At 46.1% G+C, this 11,947-nt stretch overlaps 1 protein-coding gene across 1 annotated transcript in view; it reads left to right on the top strand.

The window, feature by feature from the left end:
- The first annotated feature begins 430 nt into the window (after window positions 1–430).
- LOC128305581 (protein outspread) overlaps window positions 431–11,947 on the top strand; it is a 194,561-nt gene continuing 183,044 nt past the window's right edge. Inside the window, exon 1 of the mRNA XM_053043095.1 lies at window positions 431–748. Within this exon, the coding sequence (XP_052899055.1) occupies window positions 629–748 (120 nt within the window). The 5' untranslated portion in view covers window positions 431–628. The remainder of the gene's footprint in view (window positions 749–11,947) is intronic.

The raw sequence follows: 11,947 nt of genomic DNA, 5'->3' as shown, positions 1-11,947 counted from the left end.
CAGTTGGCAGGAGTCGTACCTTTTTTAATTGAATTGCAAGCACCAACGTCTATCAAGTGTGTCGCGTATTGAATGGGAACGTTATCACGCTTGGTAACGTTTTGTGAATGAAATAGTGTGCTAGAACCTCTATAAAACCCGACCTCCAGTTTGAAGATGTTCTCCTGGAGATAGTAATTTAACGTCAGCTTAAGAAAATTGATAATATTCCGAATAAAACAAACAACCCGAATTACGATACAACAACTCCCCAATCCCTCAAAGGGAATAGGGTGGCAAGGGCAAAACATGGATCACCAAATGATGCCTCCCAAGTGTGCGATCGCGTAAAGAAGGCTTCCGAGCCTTCCGGCAGTGGATCCCAAAGGGGTGAGAATATAAGTGATCCAAAAGTTCCAAAAGTCCTATCCCTCCCGATACGAGCCAAAAGTGAAATAGAATCCAATTGCAACAGAAAAGTGAAATTTGGTGAATTCGGTGCCCATCTTGTGTGATCGTGTGTGTGGCTGGTCGTGCGAGTGAAAGAAATTTGTGTGTCATTTCCCTCCAAATCCCCTCCCCCAGTGAATGTGTGCATCTTCCAACCCTTCGCAGTGCCCAACGCAGTAATTCGATCAAAAAAAAAAACATGGGAAGCCGTAACATCGAGTGTCGTAAATTTTCACCGAACATCTTCAACAAGAGCAAATGCACGCACTGTTTCCGCCAGCGGGAGGAGCATAGTGCGGCCGCGCTGGAATGCAATCGGGTAAGTTAACGGATCGTCTTTTCTTGTTAAAATCTCCAAAACAACCCCCCTCCCCCCCAAAAAAAACGGGTATTTGATTCACATCGAGTCAGTGGTTTGGGTTTTGTTTCTTGATTTTGTATCTCCAACTTCGGTCCCCGCTCGGTTTGTCGATTTTGTCTGCCAGTTTTGCATCGATTTCGCAATGATTTCCACGCATTTTATTGTGTGCGGTGCGTGGGTGGCGGTATGCAACTGCAGCAACAGGCACCAGGAGCAGTTGTTTCGATGTTTTTGGCGACCGATTGTGCGCGGCTGCTTGAAGGCGGATTTTTCCCTTAAGGGCACAATTTGATTCTACACCGCAAGAAGAGCGACTATGAAGGAGAATTTATTTGCAAAGAATATCGTTTTTTCCATTGCGAAAACGGATTCTCGTTTGACCTTTGCTCGTGTGACTATAAATTGTCCAAATTTATTACTTTCCCATTGATTACATTTTATTATCACAAGCTTTCGGATTGTCTTATCAACCTTTTTGGAGGTGAAATTCCCACAGAAATTCGATTTTTTTTACACTTCGCTATATCGTTCATTAAACGCCTCTGTTGCAAGGCGTCCAATTTAAGGTACCGACATTTATCACCAAACCGGAATCGGATTTTCTATCGTAATCGTAACCGAGGTGTTAGTTCGGTGGTCTATAAAGCTGAAAGGGGTGAATAACTCCAGCTCCCCAGCTGTTTTCGTGGGCGATATGATTAGGCAATTGATTTATGGTCAATCGTAATTCAACTCCCTTCCAGATGGTTACCATATCGGTGGTCTATTTTAGCCCTTCCGTTTTTGGTTCGAAGAATTGGAAGTTCGAGTGAGAATGTCGTAATGTTCTTCGAACTTGTCCCCATTAGCGGCTCAGTGATGTCATCTGGCCAGTTGCAACACCACAAAAATTTAATGGTACGTTTGTTCATAAATTAAAATTCCCTTCCGAGCAGGTCGATTCGCAATGGTTCTGAAAAATCTCTGAACGTATATGAACATATATGCGCGTTTCAGGAGAACCCCTCCTTATTCCGGTGGTTGTAGCAACATCACTTCAAATCCACCACACCGATCGAATGTTTTGTTGGTGTCGTACCGTGAAATTGTTCGCCCGACACACCAACGCGAAGAGCGCATAATTGGAAAGATCGTACGCGTGTGGAACAAACGCGGTGGTTTATTGAAATTTTTTAACGACTCCAGTCCACACCAGACGACGCAATAAGACCCCGGGGAAAGCAATAAAGGGCCAAAGATGTAGTGACCCATTGTGCACAGATTGTGACTGCAGATTCTTTACTCTTCACCCCTCTGCAATCGGGACGTGGTGTGCGAGTGCTCGCGCGCGCGCGTGATATTCCACGAGTTCACATCGCTCCTGCCATCGGTACCCGGTGTTGGCGCACGTACGCGAAACCTTCTGTGCGAAAAGCGATCGTTTGTTGGGATGTGACGGGTGTGATGAAATTCTTTTGCGTCGAGCAGAAGGGTTACGGCCGTCGCGACCCAATCCTTGGCCGCGCCTTACTGACCGATCTTTTCCCTTTTGTGCACGCCCTACCAACAACCGCCCGGCGTCTCGACTCTCCCCTCAAAGGGGTCAAAAGGTTGTAAATTCACAATCGCGATCGCAGCAGTGAGGAAAGCATCTTTCAACACACGGGCAAGCACAGCCAAATGTGCGGCCCCGGTAGTGGTGCCCCGGTCAGAATGCGCGCTCAAAAGTCGATGTCAGGGCCACATCAGGGTGCTGAAGGTGACTCTCGGCCAGCTGACCTCGATGTGAGCGGAATGGGAAAGAATGCTTCATTGGAGCGGGACTCTCAACGCGATCTCGGCACGGTGAAGGAGTATCCAGTGTTGGGCAGTGTTTGGGCGAACATTGGGCACCCAACAGGCCGGTCGGCTCGAGATCGGTGAAGCATAATTTATGCAAAAAAAAAACCACTTCCACAAAATCTCCCAAAAATGCCCGTGGAAACGGCTTGACCGAACCGAATTTGATGGTGGCTGAAAGGTGGAAGAAGCGTTTGCGTCGATGGCCACCAGAACGGCGACGAGGACAGCAGTCGCTTGTAACAACATAACAGTCTCTCGAAGAAGACACCGCGAGTAAAACGACGTAACACACGATTTGGAGACGAGAGCACTTTGCCAAGATGTTTGTAGATAGTTTTTGGGGGCAGCTGTTTCGGCAGAACTGCTGCTGTAGCGAGACACCGTTTTGGGATGGTTGTTATTCGCTTCTTTAGCCCCGCTTGTTGACTGCTTTGGTTTGTTTTGGGGCAGATTCTTTCGACCGCTCGGCGAATTCTTGATCGGAGGTGGTGCTGGGCGTCGGTGGTACAGGTGACTGTTTGAGGATATGTTTTCAGTCTTCAGGCAGGAGATTTTTGGGATGTAGACTACGCGGTAGCGGATCTGCAGCAAGGTGTGTTAAAAACACAGCGAGTTCGACCGCACTGCTCCATCCAGAGGGACTCCATGGGTTTCGGCAAGATGTGCTTACGAAGTCACACTGACGCCACGCAGCATTGGAGAGGAGTTGTGTGATCTCCAGCCGCTGTTTGCTGAAGTTGCTGGGATGGGAAGAGAAATCTTCGCACTAGCCCAACATTGGGGAGATGTTTGAAGTTTGTTGGATGTGTTACGCTGGATGAGGACATACCTCGTGTGTCTAGTGTGGATATATTCAGAACTCCTGTATATGTTCCCCAGCCACGGTTAATTTTATCTTGAGACTGACCTCAAAACCTTTTCCGCCCTTGTGCCACCAATATCTGTGTCTCCCGATGTAGGTCTCAGCGAATTCCCTCCTGCCACTGGTGTACTAATAACTATGCTCTCGCACGCTCACACACACCGGATCACAGACCCGATCTAGACGTTGGGCCGAAATTCGGTAACCTGCTTTCGGTTCGAGAATGGTATGGCACCGATACAGACAGTGTGTGCCTGCAGGCACCGGAAACCGGCCTAATAACGGTGATCGTCACCGGTTACGTTTATCACCGAAAAGTGACCAATCTACCGGTGTGGACACGCCGCGAAACATTCTCCACTCACATCGCATCCCCCTTTGCGCGCAGTTCACACAGCGCTGGGTTTAAAAGGCACACGGTCACCGATGGGCTTTATGGGTCGTGATGATGGAGAGGCTGATGAAATCGAATGAACTTGAGAGACCTCTCGCGCCTTGCGTTCGTGCGGTTGTCACGGGCTCCGTGTGCATATGGTGCGAAATGGCGCACGCTAACCGTTCACGGTCGAGGCAATAGTTGGTGCCACCCTTTATTAGGGCCATTTCCTTTCCGCACTCAAACTGCGAGAGAAAATTGATGGAATGTTTTTTCGAAGTCGATTCGAGCGATCGATCGGGTGATGCAAAAAAAAGAAAAAAAAAAACAAAAACGGGTCACACCACTAATCGGCACCGACGCCGTAGCATAGGTCGGGTCCGGGGGCAAATGCTTTTAAATGCGCCGAGATCGGGAAGTTGGTGTGTTACATGTGTTTTTTGTTGTTCGCCGAAGGTTTCGTGTGGGAAGAAATTCCACAAAATCGATACAATTTGTGGACCTTGCGCCACACCATTAGGCCGGGTCGATCGAATATTGCACCGGGCTTTTCGTTTATCCGTTTGCTGGGCGAAGGGCACATGAACATAAAAAGAGGTTTGAAAACGGTCGATCTCACGTGTTGCAGTTGCGAAAGCTAATCGAGGTCTGGCATAAGGGTCGTAAAGGCGTCCGAAAAACTTGGCAGCGGGTTTTTTAAATACCTCCAGATGGCATTTGGGCATTTGGAGCTGGATAATATAAAACTCAATTTCGTGCAACATTTTATGTCGAAGATATTTCGTTCTTCAACTAATGCCAATCAGAAGACACTTCAATCGAGCACGTTAGAACCTCTCAGAAACATTACTTCGCATCTTGATTAGTCATTGTTTCGTCCGCTTGTTACTCAATTAATACCCTGCCAGCCGCCCATACGATCGCAAACTGATGATGTTGGTTCCTTGTTTTCCCTTTTTGTTATTCCATTTTAACTACCCCGATCTTGCCGGGCTACAACCACCCTCGTACGCTTTTTGGCGGCATCGATCGATGGGAAAATAAAGCCCAAAAAACAAAAAGAAGCTAAAACTCAACTACAAGCATTAAAACAAACCACCTTGTCGGCGGCAATTCGCAGTCAAGAAGAGCTTCTGACCTCTCCCCAACACCCATCCACATCCACGTGATCGTACGTGATGTTGACCATTTCGATCTGGTTACTTCCTGGGCGAAAATGACTCTGATCAAAGGGAAAGGTAAATAATAAAACCAGCGTCCTGTAGATACCTCTTGTTGCTGGACTGTGTGTACATTTGGGGTTCCTTCTGTCTCTGCCAGTTCGCTGCCCAGTCTCCAAAGGATTGAAGCGCATTTTCAACAGCTGTTAATTTTTCAATTTCATGACATTTGGTTCGCAATGAATTGAGGTAGGAATGGAGTAACTTACATGAAAAAAGTGACCGTACCCTGTCAGCACTTCACAACCTTTTCGCGATCAGTTGTCCAGTTTATCGAACGCCCGGTCCCGAAGGGTTTTCGCTCGAAACAAAAGGGAATTTTTTCCGGAACCTCGAACCCCCTTCTTTTCGACCTTCTTGCCTAGTCCGTACCGCAAACTGATCTGCAATAAAACAAACAACTACGCAACTTCCAAAAGGCAGGGGTTACGTTTCCCTTTTTGCGTAAAAGAACGCAAACCGCGCTTCCCCCTCCTCCGATCAGAGCACGATCGTTTGAAAAGCGGATCGAACGATCGTTTACTTTTCACCTGGGCAGCGCCGAACCGCCCTCAAGGAAAAACGCTGGTTGGCATTCCGGAAGCGGGCAAGCAGGCGGTCGGCCCCGATTGCTTTCGCCATCGGCAAGTTCGCGCACTGACCGCATCGGAATGCGCGTGGCGGCCCCCGAAACGGTGCGAATATTTCTGCGGATATAAAGTCTGCTTATAGATTTTTTTTTTGTGTCCGTTGCCGCTTGCTTCCTTTAACGGCTCGTGTGTCGTTAGGTAGGTAGGTCTGTCCGCCGACTGTGGCCAGAAAACGCTGCGGGTTGTTTCACTTTCATTGCGAATATGTTTGCCCTGCATCTCCCCGGCTTGCTCTGCTCGACGTTTTTAAGCTCGGTTTGTTGTTTTATTACTAGCGGGGCATTTTTCATTTGGGATTTTCTAATTATTGGCACGCAGTGGCCAATAACACCGGCGGAGGTTAGACTATTCGGTTCGGCAGGGTGGTTTGGGGATGATTTTTCTTCTTCTTCTTCTCTTCCCTATGCCTGCTTCAAGTAGAAAGTGACTCCGTTTCATTTTTTTGCCTCGTTTGAAGTATTGTCGTTTGATTTGAACTATTCCGTTTTGTTTCCCAAGAAGTTCGACAAGTCACGATGAGCTTTTGATGAGGTGGAAAGATGATGATAATGTATCGCTTGCGAGGTGATTACTTTCGCTACTTATTGCGGCTTTAACCAGCATTGTCTGCTGTTGGCAGTTTTCCTTGTTGATGAATTAATCCCCTATAGAAGATTTAAAGAGCAACATATGTATGTGATCATTGCCAATAGTTTGTTTAATGTGAGATGGAGTGGATTTGATGAAAAGTTTGGAAATAAGTGTTCCATTCGTATATTTTATTATGTCAACTTCCTAGGATTAATTTTTGTTTTATTAAATTATTTTATGTATTTCTCATTATGCCTTCCTTTTTTTATTTATTTATTTATTTTTTTTATTTAATTTATAGTATGACGGCAGTGCCGTATTTTACCTTCCTTTTTTTTAGCTATGTAAATTATTTAATTATTTTTCAATTTTAATAATACGGTGCTAAATATTCTAGTACCGAGAAAAGCTAAAAACAGATGGTTTAAATTAACATTTGTTGCACACCTTGATCGCCAAAATAAAAAAAAAAACCTTTACGCATACGCCCAAACATTTCCCAAAACGATTGCCACTCGAACATGATTTGATTAACCTTGATTCCGCAAGCAACCTGCACGTTTTTTCGTGCGTGTTTCCTAACTCGTGCGTAACCAAATCTCGCCTCGCACGTTCACAGCAGGTTTCGGTACGGTGCATTGAACTGCCCTACCGCCGGGAATGATGCACGAAAAAGGGAAAGGTATACGAAACCCCACATCAACACACACACACACACACACACGTGGCCGGGAGCCATTGACTGCCTTCGTCATCTCTTTACGACACCGTGGAATGTGATTGTTGTTCTTCGACAAATGCTTCACCCCCAAGCGCCCTCAACCCCGTAACTTTACCCCCTGGCAGTACTTGTTGTGATGATGTGTTTTTGATGGGGCCGTGTTTTGTGTGATGCTTCTTCAATCGGTTGAGCATAGGTGTGTTTTTTCCTACCACCCCCCCTCCTCTCTTTCTCTCTTTTTGCGTGTCCTACCTTTCATCTTTCAAACCGATCGTTAAAGTATGTTTCTATCGTTCGATTTTTTGTTTTGTTTGATTTTTTTTTCAAATTTTAGTACACATTGAAAGAGAAAGTTCAATCCCCTTGTGGGATGGAGAAGCAAAAGGGTGGCTTAAGCCAGGGGAGTACTTGGGGGAAGCGCTAAATCACCGAGTAAGTGAGTCAAACATACCAACGTGTTGAACGTCACCGATGCATGAGTAATATCGGTGAGACATTGGAACAAAGTCCGTTGCGAATTGAAGTGACGATGAAGTTAAGAATGTTTATTACTGCCAACCGAAGGTGCCAACTGTCTTGCTTGCTATCGAAAACATTCGATTGAGTTGTTACAGATTTCGCAAGCTTTTGTATGTAGTAGACATGTGATTATTGCTAATATATGCTTATTTTTAAAAGATACTTCGTAGAAAAGTCATAGAAAAAAATGATGCCCTTGAACTTGCCGAATGTTAGACCTATGAATTCAATTTGGTGAGACGTTTTTAGTGTGTTCTTTTCACGGATCTCAACAGTTTAAGACCCATGTTTCTATTCATTAGTATCTTCACCCTCACAAAGCATATAACGCTTAATCCACTAGAACAAACAACCAGAACAACCTTCGGCACCGTACGTTGCCGTGGACTTTAAGCCACAGCGCTTTATCTTAAGACGGCGCATAGCATAGCATTACCGAGTGGGGCGAGACCTTTCAGAAACATCCGCCATCATCGTTTCGTTTCCGCCCTGGGCCGCAGTGGGCCACCGCTCCCAGGCCCAGGTTTCTATGACGCCCAAACAGGAACAAACGTGACCTTATGGGATCCTATTTTCGGTGCGCAGTTATTTAATTAGCGTTATCTGCCTTTACGCTAGATAATCCTTATCTGGACCCAAGCGCTACAGGGCAGCAGCGTACAGCGGCGGAGGTGAAACCGTGTTCGCATTCCGCTTTGTGGTTGTTGATGTCTCTATATGCGCGCGGCACCGGTTAGAGCGCATCGTTAGCTTCGACGGAAGACAATGGATTGTGCGTCCCGGGTGTGTCCTTCGGGTGAAGCAACGACCGAACATTTGGTATCGGTATGAGGTTGTTTAGTAAAGGAGGACACCGATAGGGCTTCCCGATGCTTTACAAACGCGCCAGCGTTATATGTTGCCTTTAGCAGAAAAGAGCCGACGAGACGTTTGGGGGCCCCTTTGGGGGGAGCGTTTTGGTTGGCGATAAAGCCCAAAGGTCATGACGCTATCTCACCTTGGTGCTGTGCGGTGGGTTGAGTGTCAGAGTGTTTCAATTATTCATACGTAACGCATTTCAATTGCACTTGGTGTAAAATACGGCGCCGATACGAAAGAAAGAAAGAGAGAGAAAGACAAGAAAGATTGGTTTGGTGCCGTGACCAGGATACTTGCTGCATGTTTTTATCGTTTTCTACATCTCATGGCGATACGAAAGAAAGAAAGAGAGAGAGAGAGAGAGAGAGAGAAAGAAAGCGAAGAAAGATTTTTTTGGTGCCGTGACCAGGATACCTGTTGCGTGTTTTTATCGTAAAAAACATTCTATAAAAACATCATAATAATCCTGGATGATTGCTCCACAAATTCGCTAGGATTATTATAAAGCAAAAAAATCACATTTAACCACCTTACACTTGGCTAGAGAAGCAGGCCTAGATGCGAGAGCAAATTGTTGCGCGAGAAGCGTTAATGCATCGGACAGACATTGGTTTGCCGTCCGTTGCGAATATGTCGTGATCGGCAACAATTTACACGGAATTTGTACCCTGTCTAGCCATGGTTGACACATGCTGCATTCATGTGTATTCCCGCGCCATCACACACGTTCCCGTGTCTGTTGCACAGTAAAACCTGCAAAACCAAGCAAGATGCGCGAACCCCGAACGAACGATCCGACACATCCCAGACCGTAGTCAAATTATAATAAATCGTCTTCACTTCACACCTGATCATGTGCCCTTTTTGCACTGGATGTGTGTGTGTGTTCGTGAGGGAAGGGGCAGGTAAAGTGAAAGGATGCTGGAACGGAAGCGAAGATGCTACACAAAAAAAAACCCGAGTTCGTCTTCATCTCAGCCACCGTCTACGAGTTAAAGGCTAGATCAAGCCCAAGGTGTGTGTACGCTGTGGAGAGCCACTCTAGATCGCGCTCGATCGGGTGAAGACGACGTGTGCTTATGATGAAATAGGATACTTTGTGGCTTCCTTAATGTCGCGCTTCGTATCTAAGGGGTGGGAGGGTAGTAGGAGGATGGGAGAAGTTAGCCTTCACAGTGCACTTTTCGCACTTCATCTTGGCATCGATGGCACGATCTGTTGGCCCGCCGTTTCGTGCACCTCCACGTACCACGGGATACGCATGAGTGGTCGAGTAACACTAAACCAGATTAGCTACTTCTGATAGTGACAGAAGACTCACATGCATTCTACACTTCGTTGCACTCCTCCTTCTCCTCACCTCCTTTTGCCAGCACGCCAAGGCTCTTTTCAATTTTCCTTCCAACAAAGCTTTCGATCGATGTTCGATTTCATCTGCATCTGGCTATTGGAGTGGTGTCGCCAATGGTGCTGCTGATGCTCCCTGGTGTGACCAACAGCTTTCCTTCTTGCGTCCCCCCTCATGTCAACCTTACCCACCCTCACGGCACCTTGCCCAGCGTGGAGGAATGGAATGTGGTTCCAAAAGGAAAAACACGATGCGGTTTCACACCGGCTTCGATGCGTTTGCTTTTTTTTTGTTGCGGTTCGGTTCGTGTGTGCGTGTGTGAGAAGCTTTTTTGTTGTTGTCATTCGTGTGTTGTGCCACCGATGTGCCAATGTAAGCGATTCAATTGCGTAGCCGAATGCGCGCGCGCGCTTGCCGCACATACACAGCCGCGCATCGGACCAGATGCTGGGGCGACGTACACTTTTCCCACCGCCACAGTTTCCCATTCGCGCCAATGCGCAACATAGAAAAGACAAATGAATGTGCACAAATGTGAACAACAATTGTCGATAATCATCCATCCCTGTGGCTGTGGATTAAGTCCCCCGCTTTCGAACCTGTGGTGTAAACCCGTGTGGCCCCGTGTGGTCAGGCAGACTCAACCGAGCTCGCCGGAATGGAATGGTTTGTGGCCCAAGTGAAGGCGCCACAAACACTTACCACCCATTTTTTGCTTTCCACGCCGGGACGCCGGGATGAGATTGCGATGATTCCGATGGACGGTGAAGCGCCGAAGCGTTTACTGGAAAAATGCGCAAGACAAGCCGGTGGCGCAACGTCATCACGGCTGTTGTCATGAAGCTGGTGGAAATTTGTTGAAGATTAATCATCTTTCACATACAACTCTCTTTCGCTGGCTGGTGTGAGGGTTGTGGGTAGTTTTTTTTTGTGTTGTTGTGCGGATGGTACGGTCACTGTTCTCCTGTCGTTGGCAGCCTTAATTTTCTCTCGGTCGCATTGCTTGCTATTGTGTTGCGATCGATCCATCCAACTGTCCGATTGCTTCGACGCGATTCCAATGGAAATAACCTTTCCATTTCTGTGTTATGATCTTTTCTTCGGTTTTTTTCTCCTTTTCTTTTCTGACAACTTGTACACCTGATCATATCACAAGATTTTTGAAATGTTATTAAGTGTTTTATATTTCTTTATTCTTGTCTTTAATTTGCTGCAAAATTATTGTAACATAAATTCGTTTCGCTTAAATTACTTCACATGGTGTTTTCTTCGTACGACTCTAAGTAATGCAGACTGTGCAGCTCGCGTTTCAGCCCGCCAAGGCTAGTGTCCTTAATTATTTCTTTAATTTTATTGCCACACGTCGGGTGTTAATTTCGAGATAGTGTGTGATAAGAGCGTCGCTGTATCCCTAGCCAAACCATCACCACCGTCACATGATAGTTTTATCGCACGGCGTTGATCTGTTTTCGCGCTCTTATCGCGGTTGACGTTGGTGCTAGCGCGTTACATTATCGTCACCCATAAACCGCGTTGCAATTGCGTAGTCGTGATTTACCCCCGGTCGTGGTGCTGTATTTTAACGGTCTGCTGTACTCTTTAAGGGGAACTGATTTGCTCGATTAAATTTATGAACGTTTACTTAATCTAATTATTGCACGAAACCAAGAAGCAATTAATGAAATAGGAGTCATTTTTATTTAATGCAAATAGAAACAGATTAATTTAATTAGCGAAAGAAGATTATTCATTTAAGTTGGTTTCATTGATTCAGTTCAACGATTTATCAGAATTAGATTAAACCCAACACTGCTATTATTGTTGCAAATTAATTGTTCATCACGCATCGGTGAGGAATTCACCTTACGGTCTCGTTTGTTAAAAAACAAACTGGAAACAAAACGATGTGCATCACGCAAAAATGCATCTGAAATATTCGGGTGATGGCGATGCACGTCTTATAAATGTGTGTTTATATATTTTATTTATCAAAACGTTACGGCGCTGTGGACCCGCTAACAAATAAGGAAAACAAATGAAAGAAGCGAAGAGACAAGTAAATGCACACTCGGTTTGAACGACGCACTTGAGCAGCGGAACTACACACAAAGTACATCCCCAAAACCTTACAACCATTTTTGTACGGCCACCGCGCACAACACCGTTTCACCCTTTGTTTGCTGGCCACCTCTGTTCTGTTTTGCTAGTGGTTGTGGGGGGGCCCCCACATGAC

Source organism: Anopheles moucheti, chromosome 3 (assembly GCF_943734755.1).
Source record: "Anopheles moucheti chromosome 3, idAnoMoucSN_F20_07, whole genome shotgun sequence".
NCBI lineage: Eukaryota > Metazoa > Arthropoda > Insecta > Diptera > Culicidae > Anopheles > Anopheles moucheti.
The sequence above is the reverse complement of the archived record's forward strand: the minus strand, read 5'-3'. Positions and strand labels throughout refer to the sequence as shown.